Source organism: Apis mellifera, linkage group LG1, assembly GCF_003254395.2.
Source record: "Apis mellifera strain DH4 linkage group LG1, Amel_HAv3.1, whole genome shotgun sequence".
In the NCBI taxonomy this organism is placed as follows: domain Eukaryota; kingdom Metazoa; phylum Arthropoda; class Insecta; order Hymenoptera; family Apidae; genus Apis; species Apis mellifera.
This window is the reverse complement of record NC_037638.1, coordinates 23,819,996-23,839,174: the sequence shown is the minus strand read 5'-3', so window position 1 is coordinate 23,839,174 and position 19,179 is coordinate 23,819,996. Positions and strand designations below refer to the sequence as shown.

The following is a 19,179-nucleotide window of genomic DNA, read 5'->3' as shown; positions in this document are numbered from 1 at the left end:
ATTTATTAACACGACGACATTTTTCGTATCAATCGAGATGCACGAGACTTTTTTTTTCTTTTTTTTTTTTACTCAGTTATTCAATATTTCCGCGGGATATCGCTGAAAAAAAGGACTTCGATCCAATTTGTATCGCGTGCACAAGAATCACCCAGTGTCGACTCGGAGGGAGGAGGGAACAATATTTTATTCATACGTTCCACTGACTTAATTGCGCATTGTGTGGAAAAAATAAAGGAATTCTTATTAACAATTAAATGCTGATAGGGGATTGTTTCATTAGATATTAATATTTATAAAAAGATCCGCCATTGTTCTTTTCGCCTTAAACGCGCCTTTAATATAATAAACCCGGACGAGTTTCGCCCCCCTTTTCCACAAAAATTTCCCATCAGTCAGTCAGTTTACATCGGGTTAATACGCTCTTATTAAATTGTATCAGTACGTTAATTCGCGTTCGCATACACGGGAGGGGGACTTGCGTTATACACACGTTGCATCGCAAGATGCTCGTGCGCGTGATTAAAATTTATAGGTCTTTGTTCCATCGTGCAGAAGAAGAACGCGACTCGACAATGTCGGTATTAGATCCCCTTTTATCAACGTTTCTTACCACAATCCCACTTTTTATTCCTCCTTTCCTTTCAGATTTCACTCTTCCTTCGCCCCGTTCCAATTCTTTCTCGTCAACATTCTAAAATTAATAAAGAAATATTTCTTATACACGATATATTCTCTTTTCCTAAATTTATCATCTTGGAATTTCATTTCATCGATTTTTCCATTGCATCGACGATGGATCTCCTTTCCCCATCTTTGTCCCAGAAATCGCTCGGTCGAATCATTCATCCCCCGATTCTTCGCATCCCCGAAATAATGGAGGGACAAGAAAATTCCCAAAAATAATAGGATTTAATTTATGGAGATCCGATAAAAGAGGAAACAGTTAAATAAATCGATGCTCGTCTCGAAGGATGAAGCTGATCATCCTCTCCTCGGTCTATTTACGAGCTTGCATAATTATCACTCCGTTTCTTTTGCGCGACGGTTCTCTCTTTTCGTTGAATCGAGGCATGCGTCTGAGAGTCTTTAATCGCGACTCTGCCCCTCTCCTCTCCTGGAGGAGCGAATCGATAGCGCGTAAACGGCGCTCATTTCCCTCATCCTCCATTTTTCTCACGCGATTTTCACTTTCACTCGATCTTGACCACCGTAAAACGAAGCGAGGGGAGGCGTTCCTCGCGAGACGACGACGCTAATCGGTTGGGAGGAACAATAGGAAGAGGGGAGGGGGAGAGGGGGAGGCTCGTGTTGTCTCCCGCTGCGAGCGTGCACGCGCGTGTAATGGCCGGTAATGGGCTGGGGGAGGGCGGGTAAAAAATGGATGCGGCGATGATTAACACGTGAAAGGCCGTGCGTGTTTTATCCGACTCTCCCGCGCGTTACATTGTTTCCCGCGTTATCGGGGAAAGGGAATTAGGGAAATAAATCTGCGGCGAGATTTACGTAGATCTGTTTTGTGGACGGGATTAAAAGTTGGGAGAGCGAATCGATCCTTCTTGAGAGATTTGTGGAATTTTTAGAGCGGGGAGTTACGATTATTTTTTTTTTCAGTCAAAGAGAATAGTTTAATGATTCTCTCGAGAGAGAAAGAGAGATATATATTTATATAGTTAAATGGGAACATCGTAGCGGGAAATCATCTGTGGATGAGTCGAGAAGGTTTTTTTTTTCTCATGGAATCGAATCAAACGGCGGAGGAAGTCTCGTTTAAAGGGTAGAGATTTATATCAAGTGATTTTAACAAGTCGTTTTCTTACGTAACGTACGCGGATGTTAAACGTTGAATCGGACAGGGAACGTAATTTAAGATAAGATTCTAGATTTACTTGGATAATAAATGGTAGGCTTTTTTATCGTATTCCCCGTCTTGTGGATTAAAGATCCTCGTTTCAAAGATCGCTCCTCCGAAACACACGGTAATAAAGGACCGAAGGAACTCTTAAGATCGGTTATCCGGAAGGAAAGTTTGTTCGATTCCTAACGCGAGAAACTGTAGCAAGGGGATCCTAAGCTAAAGGAAACTTAGCAAGTAATTTCTAACGGTTAAACTCCCCTTGATAAATCCATTAAAACTCAACGTTCCAACTTGCGATAAATACTCGGATTGTTCTCGTACCGCGTTATTATTACCATTTGATCATTTAACAGCTCGCGATATACCGAATTCAAAATATATATTCGCTCTACAAACTTTTCATTTCGACGATAAAAATCTTAACGGTATTATATTTAAGAGTTCCAAACGCTTGGATACGAAAGATTAGGAAAAAAGAAATTGCAAATTCCATTTTAAACAAAAGGCTATGATCCAACTAGCTAGGGTTGAAATAAAAATTGGAAAGGTTAGGTTCTATCTAATATCGCATTCCTCGCCTCGAACAACACAATGGAAACAACGGTTTAACTTAAATCGCGCTCAACGCGATTGTTCGTTTTCTTTCTCGGCCGACACCGTCCTCGGCACGATCGAATTAGACAACAGGAAATGACCGGTGTGATTTAGGCATTGTCCGAGCCGATTAACGATTATTGTTCGTTCCTCGATCGAAAATAGGCGTCCATTGAACGTGGCGCGCGGAATTGGCGTTTAATCGCCGTTTAACGGTGACGCGTTATCCACTCGCTGTTGCGACACGTCCTCCTCGTTGCGCATCCATCGCCGTCCCGAACAAACGCGAATTTTTTCGCATCGTTTCTCCGTGACACGGAGGATGCACGCGTGCCGAGAAACGATAAACGTTTGAAATGGCACCGGTGGCTCGCTCGATACGTGGCCGAGGTCCACAAGGTGACAAGCCACTCTGTTTCTAGACCCGGCGTTATTGCCGGCCGTGTGCTGAATCCGAAGGGAGTGGTGCCATTTCGAGGGGGAATGGCGTTAGCATGATGTGCAAGGGGGATGACGTGGCGTTGCCAGCTCCCTCGGAAGGGAACCGAGGATGCGTCGCAATTTTCTGGGAGCAACGTTCGCCGCGGAAATACATTTGCTGAAATACATTGTTCTGTTGTTAGGTTAAGGGAATGGCCTGAATTTTGAATAAAACTTGTCGATCGTGGAGTGGAAATTTCTCGTTTTCTGCCACTGTGCTAGAATCTTGGGAAGAGAACTTTTTGAGAAATTTTATTATCCAATTTATTGGAAAATAATTTCAATTGAATCTTTAAGAAAAGCTCATTGTGCATTTCCACGAGAACAAAAATATGTGAAATAAATAAAGATATAAAAAGCTGTCTGTTTGCAGACACATCTTTTTAAAAATTTATCTTGATTAATTAAGGATCGACGATTGGCCAAGAGCGAATGTATATAAGAACGTAATAAAAAAGAGATATCGTAAAATTATTTCGCAGTCACTGGGCCATCCATCCGTTCCCTCCTCCTCGTGGAAGGGTGAAATGAGCAATAAGGGCGCGAGGAAGGGTAGCGAGAAGCTGGCGCGAGAAGGGTAGGGTGTTGAGCGACAGATTTAAGAATAATCTGGCTGGAATGGCGCGGAATAGCCGTCGTCGACGAGGAAAGAATAAACCGGAATGAACGTTTCCCTCGCGAAGGAAAATATCTGGAGGATGAGATTTTTTTTTTTCTTTTTCTTTTCTCTTTTCATCGAGATTAGATGGACGTTCGATTCGTGGACCTTCGTGGACCTCGAAAACCAGAAGATATTGGCCCGACGTGAATCGGGAGAGAATTGACGACGTTTTTCGAATCCGTAATTACGTACGGGTTTTATTGCATGCCCCCGCCATTACGGAAGGTTTATCGATCGAGGGGAAATTTTTTAGTCGGATTAATTATGCGTGATACGCGGATAGGTTTTGCTCGCTCGGTAAACAATTAATACAGGATTCGATAATTAATTCAATATTAATTCGGATCGATTGGCGGAAAAAAAGGTAAATATATTTTTGCTCATTTGCGACGGATAAATCGATCGCTTGACGAATCGAAGCGACGAAATATTTCGCGCTTTTTTGAACCGATGCTCGATAAAAAGGGGAGGGAAATTTCGCATGTATCGAGAACATGGCGAGCATATATGCTCTTTTTATCGCCAAGTGTCAGCACTGTCATCGGTAACGAGGGGTTGATTTGAATATAAAAGACCGGAGGAGGGGGAGGAGGAACGGTGCGATTAAACCCGGGTAAAACAATGGCCGAACTCGTTTACCCTCGCCTTTTGCCCGCTTCGAGGCCCCCGATCTCAAAGATCCCGACGTTTAATCCCGACATTGAACGGTCGTCTCGCAATGCGATGCCAACTGGCGAAAATCTTGGCCGCGCGTGTAATCTCTGTATGTGTATGAGTACGAAGAATACGGTGAAGATTTCGGGGGAGCGTGAAATAAAGATCGAAGAACGAAGCGTGATGAAAGAGGGTGTGTACGTCGTGCACGACACACGAGAAAAAGGGAAGGAGGAGGGAGAAGGATAGGAAGCCAAGGGAAGGGGTGGAAAGTAATATAAATAAAAGGTTAGGGAGCGAAGACGAGCGAGAGGAAGAAAGAGAGAGAGAGGCGGAGAGAATTTTCTTGCAACGAATGAAGAAGTCTTGAGCCGGTGCATCGTCCGGAGCTTTCAATGAGAAAAGCGGCCACAAAGATGGAGATAGATGCCGGATTGTAAAGAAGGAACCGAGCCGGCTGTAAGAGAATAAGCTCGGTGGAAAGAAAAATGAACAGGACAGGAAAAATCACGGCAAAGGAGGGGGGGAGGGTGGAGATGATAACGATAAAGGAGAAAAATAGGTGCAGGGAGAGATGAGGAAGGGAGAGGGAGATGAGAATTAGTGTGTCGTTGCACGTAGTTCGGATTTTTCTTTTTTCTCTTTCTTTTTTTTTGTTTTGGTTTTTTATCTTTCTTTTTTCTGTTTTTTTTCTTGCTTGAAGAGGCAGAGTGTTTGTAGGTTGGGCGAAATGGAGAGGATTGCAAAGAAGAGGGAGGGAAAAAAATAAGAAACCGCGGAGATAAGAAGGAACAGGGGAGGAGGGGAATAGGAGGATTAGAGAAAAGTAGCAAGGAATAGAAGCGGTATGTGCGCCTACAGGACTCTCCGACTCTCCACAGAGTTAGAAAAATCTTTCCAAAATTTTGAATATAACTATTGAATTATGACTATCTCGATTTACCCTCGAAATTCTTTGTATCCTATAGTATCGTATTCGATACTATTTAAATTAATATTATTTGATTATTTTTGTTCTCTTAAAAATAATAAAAGGGAAAATAGAATTCATGGAATCGTGATAAATACTTTGCATTATATCCAATTATAAAATTATAATGGACCGATATTTTTAACAAATTTCTGAGAATTTCTCTCGAAAGACGAACAAACGTTGAGGGAAAGAATGAGAAATATCGAGAGGCGGAGATAAAGGGGAAAGAAAAGAAAGAAGAGAAGAGAAAAATGGGAGGAAAGAGGAGGGGGAGGGGGAGGTCCGCAGCCATAGAAGCTCCGAGGCATTGTTTCTCTCGATCGAAGTTGCCCCGAGACTAATGAATTGCATTATTGGAAATCCGGAATATAAATAAGGTTACGCTATTACGTCGTTCGATGGGTAATTGCCGACTTCATGCGCGCCACCCGTGAACAGCAATATATTACGCCGCGATATTACACCGGAAATACGAGGAGGCTGAGCGATTTCCCTTCCCTTTCAGAGTTCGTTAACTCGGCGATCCTCCCGGTACTTCATCCTATCCTTGCCTCGCTTCGTCGAGGAAAATTTACTACAACGTGAAACGTCCTTAACGAAATCGCTCCTCCACGATAAAAACGTTTTACGTTCTTAGCCCTTCAATTTAGTAATTATTCTTACAATTTCCTGTTTCATAAAACATTTCACCGTATTTATCGCGAAACGAGCGACTCGCCGCGTAGAAGTAATTTAAAAAGAAATTTCTCTTTCTTTGAGGGAGTGAACCCGGTGCGGATAAGAATTAAATTTAAAAACTTGCAGGGGAGGGGGAGGAGAGGGGACGTAAACGCACAATGGACAAAAAAATACGAATTGAAGGAACGAAGAGAGGCATGATTTTTTTTCCGTCTGATCTCCCGTCCCGGAGTTAAATTGAAAATAAAATTTCATCGAGAAAGGGAAAAAAAAAAAAAAAAATAAGAAGAATTCATTCCGTTCACGAATGAGGATGAAACACAATCGGAAATGCGATATAAACGCGAAGATTTTCCGCGTGAAAACGTAAAAGTGGCTCGGTCGGTAGAATAAGAAATTGAATTACAACAGGTAAAGACAATCTTCATGGAAAAATCTTGGATTAAAGTAAAAAAAAAAAAAAATCGAGAAGATGGGCCACGTTCATAGAAATACGGAATGAATCGATGTAAGGCCTGATTTCCCCTGCGACCCCGGCCATAATCGGGAAACATCGCGGTGCAGGTAGAATATCATCGAAATCGGTGAGAAGAGAGAACCGCGCTCGCGCTGTTCTGAAAAATGGGAAAAAACTCGGCGGGCAAAGTCCCGTTAACAAACCCCCCCTCCCTCCGACGAGACATTATTGCGGCGAAATAACCGGCAACTTTCCTCCTCCAGCCCGGTGTTTATTATAAACGACGGGTTACCTCGTTCCAACGGTTCCAGGCAAAATTCGTTATCTTTCGAAAAGTTTCCATCGAATACGATTCTCTCGTGATGGTCGCGCAGGTCTCACGGTGCGCCTCGCCACGGCCGTCTCTCCCCCCTCCATCGTAAGATCGTTAGAGGCGAAAGAAATCGAGGAAAGGAGAGAGAGAGAGAAGGCATCGCGAGAAGGCACGATTTTATGGGAAAAATCCGATTAACCCTCTGCCTTTCGAGCTCGCCTCCACCGTTTGATCCCTTCTCCTTGCGACTCTTCTCCTCGCTTCCACTCGAACGAATTAATCCCCCGTGGAAAAATTGTTGGACGTATTAATCTGGCGAATTCTTAGTCGTTTTGATCCATCCGATATCACGTACAGAGGGTTTGTAAGAATTTTCGCCCGTGATAAATTGGAGATGAGTAAGTATTTTATCGGATATGATATTAGAAATATCGTTAATGAAGCGGGATATATTTTTATTCTTCGTTTTCGATTGATTAGCGCAGAAGCATCGCCACCAGTCTTGAATTCAATTTGAGAAGGAGAGAGTTGGGGACGAGATATCAGAGTTTTATCATCTCTGTGGAGATCCTGTTAGAGAAGGTCCAGTAATGCGACAAATTCGCAATATAAACGTAGTTGTTGTAAGCCATGTGACGCCCACTTCCCTGACGTGTATTTCATATGAGAGAGAATTCCTCGAGGAAATCGATATCCAATAATTCGAGCTATTTTAAAATTGTTGGATAATCTGTCTCTATGAAAAATTACTACGATCTCTTTTATTTCTTCTTCCCGATTTTCACGCTCGTTGTATTTTTCAATTTCGACGAAACAAACTTGTCGATCTTTCTTCTCGCATTCGCGACATTACAAAGGAAAAAAAGAAGAAAAAATAGAAGAAGGAGAGTCGAAGAAATCCAACGTTTTTCTTTCTCCTTTTTTCCCCCTCTAGAAATCATTACGATTCCACGATTTAATTAGTTTTCACGAAAGGGAGAAAGCCCGTTCGACTAGTTTCCCCTTCCATTCTTTCCACGATGCCGGCTTCAAAGGCGATTCCATTCGTCGATTCGACGGCAATTAATCTCGATTGGACGGGTACGATAAAGAGCGAGGGGGCCGAGAAGTTTTATTCGCAGGGGGCGGCCCGCGTTGCGAATTCGCGGCCGCTATCGCCACAAACTGGGTGGCAAAGCTCCCGCGAAACTGCGCAAGAAAGGCAGAGGAGCGTTATCGCGGCTTTCCTTCCTTCGGCCTCGATAACGCCGTCGAAGTTCGATTTTTTTGAAAAGTCGCTTAAGCCAGAGGAAAGAGCGAGGCATCGAAGCCGGCCGGCTTTTTTCTTCGCCTCGGAAGGCGAACAAAGGGGGAGGGGATGTCGAACTTTCCAACTTGAGCACTCGTGGCAATTTTTTTTATTTTATCCCCGCTCTGACGTTGACGTAATTTTTATCCCTTTTTAATCCAGAGAAGAAGCTCTTCTTTTTCTTTTCCTTCTATTCAAAGATTTCCTTCATTCCAAAGATTCTAAGATTCTAAGATTCCCGTGGAATCTTAGATTCGTAGGAAGAATTTTGTTTTCCAACGTTGAAAAGTTTTAATTGTCGGCACGCAACGGCGGTAAGAAAAGTTTCCCGTCCGCGAAGCGGACTCGGGAAAAGCCGAATAAAGCCAAGGATGGATAAACGAAATTAGAATGGCGCGGAGGAGGGGGTGGAGCAAGAAACGCATCGCGTTATTATGAACAATGAAATATCGCTTGTAATCCAAACTTCCTTTCCAAGTTTCATAAGGTCTTCCGAAAATCCGTTTCAAGTTTCTCTTCATACCAATTATCGCGTCTATTTATTTCCATTACACGAGCCCATTTTTCAACGATGAAACCCGCCGCGAGCGATGAATCAACCCGCGAGAAACTTTCAACCTCATCAAGAAACCCTCCCAACGCTTCCTCCCGGACGCAGTTTCCCGGATTCGACCGAGATTAAGCCTTCTTCCTCCCCTTCCCTCCAACCTCTCCAACTCTCCTGTTTGCTCGCGTTATTTATGCCCGCGAATTATCCGCGCGTGCGCGAATCCGGAGAGATAAAATTCTTCTCGGATTCCTGGAGACGTATTAATACCCCCGTGACGGGGCTCCCTCCCCCTCCTGGTGCAACTCAGTTTTTCGGTTTTCCTCGAGCGTGCACTCGAGCAGAAAAATCACGATGAATTCCACGGCGACCGTGTCCGAGAATGCGTTTGAAAATTCCAACGGAATACCGACCGCTCGCCCCCTCCCCCTCCGCTCGCTACGTATGCGAGGATCGTTCGTACGTATGCACGCGAAACGTGTCGCGTTTGGATGGAAAGAAGAAACGATTAATCTTTCATTCGTTACGACCAACTTTTTCCTATTGGAAAAAGTCCTCCCCTTTTAATATCTCCTTTGTCGGACAGATTTCGTCCAACAAAGATTTCGTTTATCATTGGACGATTGTTGGAATTATGCTTGGTTATGGAATTTGGTTAATTTTAGAGGAAGGGCCCGTTTCCTTTCTCGAGACGAGGGGTAATCTACCGTAGAAATTTTGCATAGAAATCGTCGAACGAGTGTAATGAACTTTCACCCAATTAACTGGACGGTAGGATAATTAGGTGAAAGTTCGGTTTATCGTTGTAGGTGATTCAATTTTCGAGACGTGGGAAAAGATTGTTTCGATTGTTCTGGATATTTTGAATAATCGATAAGAAGGAAATAATTCCTATCTATATACGAGCTTGTATCTTATAAAAGGAATTTAAGGAATCATGAAATATTCAATTTATAAATTTCTATGTATAACGAAAGTGATCGATACTAAACGAAGTATCGTAAATGATTCGTGATAGGATCGTTTCCGGTTTTATAAATTTCGTGGAACATTAAAATTTGACGCAGGATCGATAATCATCGTGTATTTTCGTTCATTATATCCTCGAAAGCCTTGTATTTTATACCATACGGTACTGTTTCAACCAACAGTTTTTCCGAATTAAGCAAACTTTTTCAAACTGGCTGCATCCGTTCCCCCGTTTTATTCGAGCGTACAACGAGGTTTCATTCCGTCGTAATTCTGTTCGTGTGGCGTGAATCGAGTGGCCGGCCAGTTTCTATCAATTTTTCAACGAAAACGTCGTATCACGCTCCCGGCAGAATGTAATTTTTGCATAAAATTGACGGGTGACCCCACGGGTAAAGATCGAAGAGCGAGGGCCATTAATTCGGCGGAAATACGGGTTTAAAAATGTATTTATATCGCCGTGGCGAAATATTGAGAATATAGTCGAAAATTGGCCTCCAATCTTCGCGTTTCGAGTTTGAAAATCAGTCGGATTACAACGTTGTAAGTCGGATATGATCGAAACGAATCGCTGGGTGATTAGATTTATGACGCGAACGATAAGTTTAGATAAATATGGATCAATTTTGTTCAAATTCGTTGCTCGATCTTCTTCTCAATAAAAAATTTTGATTCTCGATTAAAAAATTCGTAGATCCTATTTCGAGTTGTGAATATTCATTTGGTGGGCGCTTAATCGAGTTTTCTCATGGGATCATCAGTTTTTCAACGGTGGATAATTAAAAACTATTGGCCTCCGAAGATTTTTTTTTTTCTCCGAAAGTAGAATTCGCGAAGGAAAACTTTGCTCTCTGAATTATTCATCTTGATGCTTCCACTTTTTTCCCTCTCCTTTCTTTCTTTTTTTTTTTTCTCTTTTAACAAATATTTTCACCGCACAGGGAGAGGAATAATGGATTTAAGACGTCGTTTCGAAAATAAGCCGTTCGATGGGTTCGAAGTTTCTGGCGCGCCGGTACTTGGATCCTTCCCATCACGAAGCAAGGGCGAACTAATTGCCGGAACATCGAGCGTGCAACGCGCTTTAAGCCGGATTTCGAGCGGCCATTAATGCGCTTGAACGTGCGAGATGTTTAAGCTACATTTCCACCGAAACTATTCTAATATAACAAAATAAAAATACAATCTCTCTTTCGTATATTTAAACTCAATATATACTGCTATACATATATATACAAAACGAAAAACACGATTTTAATTTCGAGCATATTTTCGAGCTAGTTCATATTTTCGATTACGAAAATTTCAACAGTTTTAAATATCGCGTTCTTTCATCGCGTTCCTTTTAACCGATTTTTTAATAAAGCTGAAATTATATCAAAACGAGCCTCAATCCAATGCGTGTATGATCAATACCGGCAGGTTTAATCCATCCGCTCCGAATTTAAAATCCCTCTGAAATACATCCATCCCAAATGGAACACCAAAAACTAAAACCCTCCCTCCCTGCTCGACTCCATCCAACCGATCGTTGTGCACCACTCGTTGGAAATGCAGCCTTACACGGAAGCACACACGGTCGGGCTCGAAATCGATTCAGGAATGTCGACGCTCGATTCGTTTTTTCGTCGGTGTCGAACACCGATATCGGCTCGGTGCCCAACGCTTTCGCGCGTACTACAAGGCAGAGAAGCGGAGACAAAGAGGCGGGAATGCGAGAAAGAGGGTGTGAGAGAGAGAGAGAGAGAGAGGTGGTACAGAGGGAAAACGAAAAAGGGAGGGAGGAGAGGAAGGACGGAGTAATTAAGACGTCCACCGTGTTCTTGGTAGCTTTGTATCGAACACGTTATTAGTTTCTTTGTGCCTCGTCTCGATCGGCGTCGAGCCTGTATCTCGCGAGAATAAAAAGGCTTGGGGGGACCACCACCCCTCTTTTACTTCTTTCACCTTTATTTTTTTCCATTCTCCTTCTTCTTTTTATCCTAGAGATCCTTTTATTGATTCCTCCGCTTTCTTCTTTGTAGTCGCGTGATTATTGAGTTGAGGTTACGGTTCTCCACGGTTCTGCACGCTCGATGGGAGATTGCACGCTGTTTAATCGCGCCGCTCTCCGGTGTCGAAGGTTAAGAAAAAGAAAAAAAAAAGGAAAAAAGAAGAAGAAGAAGAAGAAGAAAGGGGAGGGGAAGGTTTGCGGTCGTCTTAAAGAGAGAAAATAGGAGACGAGAGGATGGATAGATCGATACGATTTGCAATAACTGCTTAATTCGTTCGTATACTCGTTTTTTCCCTCCTATTCCGTTTGTTTTGCTCGCGATTGATCCAATCCAATTGGTTTGTAATCGAATGGATATTTGGTTAGTTCAGATGTTCGGGGGATAATCGCGTTTCTTTTTTGCTATCGCGTTAGAGGGAAATGGTAGAACAAGATTGAGGTTACGATATTTCTACTTGATGTATCGCATCCTTCGAGTGTGTATTGTTTTCAGAGCAAAGTTTTACGAAGAGAGTAATGTAAGACAAAGTTTGCAACAAAGTAACATTAATAGTAGATATTTATTTAAATATATGCTACGATGAACAAAATCTTGTTGTAACAAGATTCTCCTAAAAATCAATCTATCTCCTTCCAATCTTTATTTTATCGCTAAGAGTTAAACAAATTACGTCCAAGAGACTTAATCTTGATCCTTCGAATATTTCGAAACTCCGTCATATTCATAAAAAGTATTCAAAAGTGGACAGAAAAATTCCAATTTCTTAAGAAAAAAGAAAGAAAAGAGACGCTAATTCGTTCCTCACGCGCAAATCTTCCAAGATCAACTCGCGAGACTTTCTTATTTCATTATCATCGAGAGATGTTGGAGGATAGCCGGATAATGGAGGGGTGCCGATCCGCGGGATCCGCCGTGATAATTATATTTATTATATTTAACAAGCCGTTAGATTAATCCTTCCTTCTGCGCGCCGATGGAGTGATCATGGGAAAGTAGGATGATAGAGCGGAGCTTTTCCGACGCTCCACTTGCATCCACGTGGAGCGGTTCTCAGGTCGTTTCACGGTGAAAGAGGGAAAAAAAAAAACATGGCGGCGCACACGGGAGCAGGAGTAATTAAAACGTCCGGCTGTCTCGGTAGCCCGATGACTGGAACGATTTTTACGCCAGGATCTCGGACGGGTGAACACCCGTGAACGTCGTAAACGAGTTGATTATATTCTTATATCTTCCTCGAACGTCCGCCTCTCGTTTCGAGATGGCTTAACCTTAACTCTCGTTCTCAAGTTCCTTTGTCCGACCTCGCCATCTGTACGTTATTTAGAGTAGTGTTTTACGAATCACGCTTCATCTTGCTACTTTGAAGAATCTTTTTTCTTTATTACGATAATAATATTTTTTTTTTAGCGTATATGTAGATGAATGCAATTTCTAATTGCTATTAAAAATATTCAGGATGTGTACAATCATGAATTTTTGCAAGATATGAGAAAAAGAGCTTCTTCCTTTCAAACCTGTTTTGAATTTCGTTCCATTTTCCTGTTGATTTATCAAAAATCAATGTTTTCATTTTTAACGCTGCGTTGAACGATTTAAATCGACTTCCCCGTGACAATTTTTGCAAACAACGGATGGAAACGGATGGAACGAACGAGTGGAGCGTGCGTTTGAACTTTGGAAAAGGTTTATGACGAAATAGTTCCTTAAGTCGAGGTAGTTTGTTATATGGGAGTTGTGAAAGAAGGATTTTGGGGAGGGGAAGAGAGAGAGAGAGAATAACGAAGGATATAAAAAGGTGTAATAAGAAATAGAGGAGGAGGAGGAAGGAAAAGAACGGTTCGGGAGGTATTATTCAAATTTATTACCGATCTTCGGAAAGGAATCGGATCCGTTCCTCCCTTTCCTTTTCCAACTTTCACGTGACTTTCATCTGAAACATCTTCATTGTGAAAGTGCAGCTTGCACATTCGCGAGAAAACGTTTCATCAATCCCTATTCCCACGAGTTCTCTCGTCTGCCCGAGTATCGATTCCTTTTCACGGTTGAACAGATTCCAAGCAGAATTTCAAAGTCAACCAATTTTCCTCCAAGTAATCGTCCTAGATACACATTTCTCGACAACAACGCACCGACTATTCCACCACGATTATCGGCCACGATTTATCTTCCGCGGAGATGGCCGTGGACAAAGCCTGACGTCCGTTATTTGATCGCTGACACAACAGCGAAACTTTGCAATTCCTCGAACGTATTCGATCAGATTCACCGTTCAACTCTCCGCTTCAAAATCACGAAACAATTCCAATTTTTTCTCGCGCCAATGAACGGACGCCCGTTATAGAAAATAGACTCTCACCTGTTCGATCTTAACCTTTTCGTTTTACTATAATCGTTCTCCAGTGACGCACTACGACTATAGTCGCTCTTCGTAAAACGCCGCGTATATACGATTCATCGTACATCTTTCTCTAGAAATAATCGATATTTTATTTTTATCATTTCACCAGATTCGAATAATAAAATCACTAAAAAGAAACGATCCTTCTCGAGTACTATGCACATTTTCGGCTCGTTCAGGGCGATTAAAAGAAGAAAAAGGAGAGGAGTAGAGAAATCTTGTCAACGGATGGAGAGACGAGCACGCAGTTACCCTGTAGCTGGAATCTCTCTCTGGAAAATAAAAATCACGCAGCTCTCTCGAGAAGAGGGCAGGCATACAATTAACATGGCCGGCACGCGGTAGCCCGATAATTATTGTTATTATTGCCGCACGGCTGTATGGCGGATTGCAACCGAGATTGCAGCATAGTTGCACGGAGGCGGCGTGTCCGGGGCCGGGTCGATTCGTTTATTCGGGGCAGGGGTCACGTGGCGGCCGTTCCCCTGCGGGGGACTTCCTTCTCCACCCCGATCTTTCTCGAAGCCTCTCCGCGGTCTTGAACTTTGTCTCCTCTTTCTATCGGCGCGGTTGATCGGCGGGGCCGATGCATGCGAATCGTGCAATTAAACGGTTGGAAAGTAAGTAAAGGGTTAAGGCTTCCACGCTCGCGGCGGTAAATAGGCGCGGCGCGTATACGCGTGGGTGGGAATAAAGGCTCGTGATTGAAGGATACGAAAGGATACGCGCTTACCTGGTAGTAGTCGGATATAGGAGGAGAGGCGAATCTCGCGCCCCCCCCTTTTCTTTTTTCGTTCTCCCTTCGAGGTCGATGCCGTTGCTTTTTTTGCCCCCTTTCCGCGACGTGGTCGATCAGCCAGCGGGTGGTCGACGCCGCTCGTTAACCTCTTAACACAAGAGGAGTTCTTTTTTCCAAGGAGTGCTTGGTTATCCTGCCGGTGGTCCGAAAAACAAACTTTTTCACGGCTACGGACGTCTGGAAATTGATCGGGTTTTTTTTAGCTAGAGAGAAAATTTGTATTAAATATATATATATTTGTAGCAAGGATATCGGAGGAAGATTAATAGATATTCTTTTGCAAGGTATTTTTTTATGAAATAACGTACGGTTATTACAGAAATCTCGCGCCAATCGTTGGCCCGCCAATTTTCTGTAATTAAATATCGCAACGTAATTAGGTTTCGTAATTGCAACCTAATTAGATCCCGCGTCGCGACGTAATTAGATAGTTGCGAATTAAATTTCGAGCCGGGCTGAAAAAGAGCGGAACTAAAACCGAGATTGTTGGCATAAACGTGGACACCCCAAAAGACCGGTATCCCGTTAATTTCACGTTCCGGATTTGTCCTTCTTTTCGACTCGAAAGCAAACGTGTCTCAGGAATGTGTCAAACCCGATGAAAAAAAAAAGAAAGAAAGAAAAAGTACCCACGGTAAAAAGTGGTCGGTAAAAAGTCAACGCGGCATAATTAACAAGCAAAAAATTTTGTATTAAAATGTTCACCAAGTTATAACAAAGCTTCCTCTGTTATTCGACTTGTTAGCATTTATATTAAAGATAGAGAGAGAAAGAAAGAGAACGATGTAAAAACTGTGTTTATGTAACTTTGAAAGATATAATTAAGTCGTTCATGTAGTATCTATCTAATTTCTTCTCCTGTGAACTTTCTTGTATCATATAAATTTGAAAACAAATATTGTTTAACATTTAATAAATTAATTCTTTATTTATTAGTATATTGTAGATTTTTATGCAATTAAAACATATTTAATTAAGAGAAAATAGATATCGTGTAAAAATAGTACTGAAAAGTAGAAGAAACTATTGAAGTCTCTTTTTGTTTCTTTCATTCCGTTATCTCGAAATCGGTTGCCGAGATATGAGAATGATTCCAAGTACAAATGTGTTTACAATACGGCAGAGAAATTATGAATGGGCCCGTGACCTACATTTTTTCCTGGAAATACGTGCCACGTCCTTCCAGGAATCTTTCACTTGTCCGAAGTTTGGGATAGGTCAGTGAGGCGAGAGTTCTCCGAGTAAACGGATAAAAATTATCCTCCTACTTATGCGACGATATCTCGGAAACCGGGAGTCGTATCAAGATAATTCGAAAAGCGTTTCAAAGAGCAAAGTTTTACGCGTTTAATGATCGTTGATTGGTTCATTGAAAGTTGTTATCTTCAAAGTTATAGCTGTTCAAAGTTTGCTTAATTTTCATATTTAATCAAATTTGTAGAAAAATAATTACTCGAAATACTTACTCAGGAACCTTTACGTGAAATAAAATATATTTAATATAAAAAAAAATAAAAATCCGGAAAAATTTCAAATAATAAAATTCCAATTAATTTGAAATTCCTTATTAAAAAATAAGGAAGAGAAATTTAATAATCGCGAAACAAAGCTAATGAATATCGTACGAGTTTCGATAAAGATGTTTGTTGAAACCATCGCTTTAAGGCCTGGCCGGTGCGTTTTAAAATAGAATGAATCGCGCACGGAGGAGGAAGGAAGATGGAAGCGGTATATAGAAAATCGGGCGAGAGGAGCACGTAATTGAGGGAGAAAGTGTTCAAAGCGTGAAGACGTAACAAGTGAGAGATAACATATTTCAAACGTGAGAGAGAGAAAGAGCCGTGGGACAAGAGAGAAAGAACGGCTGTTTTCTATGCGTTAAAAAAAAAATAAGAATCGACCGTGAGAGAGTTTCCCCGTTTAACTCGAGATTACGTAATCGAAGAAGAAGAAGAAAGTCTTTCGATTTCTCTCTTCTCTCTTTGATTTATCCTTCTGTAATACACGATTAGATTATACTTTTAACAGTACTTTGTATCCTCTTAAAGTTATCAATTAAGCTGAATCCTCTTCTCCTCTCTCCGCTGAATCGATTGAAAAAAAGTGAATGGATTCAAGATAATAATGAAACATATTACGTTAATTAAGTGACGTAATCTTACGATACGATAAGAAATAATTGAATTCACTTATCAAAATTTAACATCCCAAGGTAAATACCCGGTTCTAGCTAGCGATGAATATTATCCCTCTAAACGCGTATTACTCGCGAAGCTGTAATCTCCAATTTTTCTCTCTCTCTCTCTCTCTCTCTTCTCTCAAAATGAGTCCTCGATCACAATACGTATATAACGATGGAATCTTTAGAATCCCTTTAAGAGCAAGTTGCGGCCAGTTTATCATCTTCATCAGACGATTACTGTTATTCACCGCCACGATCCCGGGGACGTAGCCGGGTCTTTTTATTAGACAAGCGGGTGTAATTCTAGCGGGGAAACGTTCCATCATCGTCGTGGTCGCCCGAGCGAAATCTAGAGTCGGCTATCCCGTGTTAGATTTAACTCGCCGCGATTGTGAACCACTGCCTCTCTTTCTCGTTCTCTCTTCTCTCTCGGCTCGGAAGAACGTTCGTCTCGACGAATAATGGGGCGTAAATTTCGCCAAGTTGAAGTCGTTCTTTTTTTCTTTCTTTTTTTTTTTACACGAATCAATCGTGGATGAAACAACGAATCGAAACCGTGAATAGAAGGTAAACAGAGGAGGGAGAGGGGACGCGTTGGAGAGATGGAAGCGTGCATTTGAACGTTGCGCGCGGTGATAAGCGATTAATATTTAAAAAACATGGAAACGAGACGCGTTCATTTCCATGAAACCCTTGTAAATGTTTCATTCATCGCGTCGGGGTATATATATCAGCCTGTATCATCGTTTCGTTGAATAAACCATATTGAATTAGCAGCCTGGAAGAAACGGTTGGGAGAAAAAAAAAAGGTTGAGTTAGCGATATCTCCCCTCCCTGACAATTAAATCGGAGAGGAGAGTGATCAGGATCGATTCGAACGAAGTTGTCCAGAGTCCTGTGGTTCGGATTTATCGAAGATTCTCGCTAGATGGAAATCTTCATAGAAGCGAATCGTGGTATTCGCTTATAATGGTGTTACGAATGAAAAGATAGAAGGGATCCCTCGTGGATCGATTTTACATCGCGATTATATTCGGCGTAAAGCGAAAACCAGTTGTTCGACTTTCGCAATTATCCGTGAGAAAGGATAAAAGAAAAAGAGGTGGTACGCAAGGTTGTCGAGTTTCGAGCGTATATCTCGGCCGTGTATCGAGCGTTGCGCAATCGAGAACATCGGCTCTAATGGAGAATTATTTGTTTCTTTTTTTCGCAGGTCGTGGTGGAGAGCTCGTCCCTGGCCCTGGAATACGGAGATCTGGAGATCGATCCAGGCTCCCCCGTGAACCCGGATTTGCTGTTCGACTCGCAGCTGATGCACCTGTACGTGATGACGCAGAAAACCGTGTCCAAGGTGAAAGTGCAGGAATGCTCGGTGTACAAGACCTGCCTGGACTGTCTGGGTGCCAAGGATCCGTACTGCGGCTGGTGCTCGTTGGAGAACAAATGCAATCTGCGCAGCGATTGCCAGGACGCCGCCAAAGATCCCCTGTATTGGATCTCGTACAAGAGCGGCAGATGCACGACCATCACGACCGTCACACCTGATCAATTGCAGCGCACGACCGCCAGAACCCTAGAGTTGGTCATCGAGAACCTGCCAACCCTCTCCGGCCAATTCCTTTGCGCGTTCTCGACCCTGGACAAGACCCTGATCACGAACGCCTCGAGGAAATCTTTCGGGGTGAACTGCACCACGCCTAGGACGGATCTGTTGCCGTCCATCCCCCAGGGCCAGCACCACTTCACCGCCAAACTTTCCGTCAGAATGACGAACGGGCCCGACCTCGTCGACACGAATTTCACCTTCTTCGATTGCAACACGTACAGCTCGTGCACAAAGTGCGTGTCATCGAGTTTCCCCTGCGACTGGTGCGTGGACGGGCACAGGTGCACGCATGACACAGCTGAGAATTGCCGGAACGATATATTGGTCACGGGAATTAGCGTAAGTGGAGATTCGATTTAACGAGTGAACGATTGGTTATATGGCCATTGAAATCGAGCCAATTCGAAACCCATCCCAGAATTAATATCCTAACGACCGAATCCTAACCTTCCTCTCGTTTCGATCGATCGAAAATTTATTTCCATTTCTTTCACAGAGAACTGGTCCGAGCTACAGAAGCGGGCCGGCGTTCTGCCCGACGTTGAACGCGACCGATTCCCAGGAAATCTTAGTGTCTTCCGGCGTGAAGAAGGTGATACGAGTTAAAGTGCACATCATCGGGGTAAGCAATAGCAATTCGTAATCCTAATCCTAATCCTCGCATCAATTCTTCGCCACGCCAATGACAAAGAACGAAGAGCGTCTACGCTTCTGAGGGATGATCGAAA

General features: G+C 42.6%; 1 protein-coding gene across 3 annotated transcripts in view; it reads left to right on the top strand.

Moving 5' to 3' along the window:
- LOC410785 (plexin-A4) overlaps positions 1–19,179 on the top strand; it is a 268,849-nt gene that overhangs the window by 242,719 nt on the left and 6,951 nt on the right. For all 3 annotated transcript variants that reach the window (XM_006571609.3, XM_006571608.3, XM_394261.7), the window contains 2 exons: positions 18,059–18,790; positions 18,948–19,073. In XM_006571609.3, the coding sequence (XP_006571672.1) occupies positions 18,059–18,790; positions 18,948–19,073 (858 nt within the window). The remainder of the gene's footprint in view (positions 1–18,058; positions 18,791–18,947; positions 19,074–19,179) is intronic.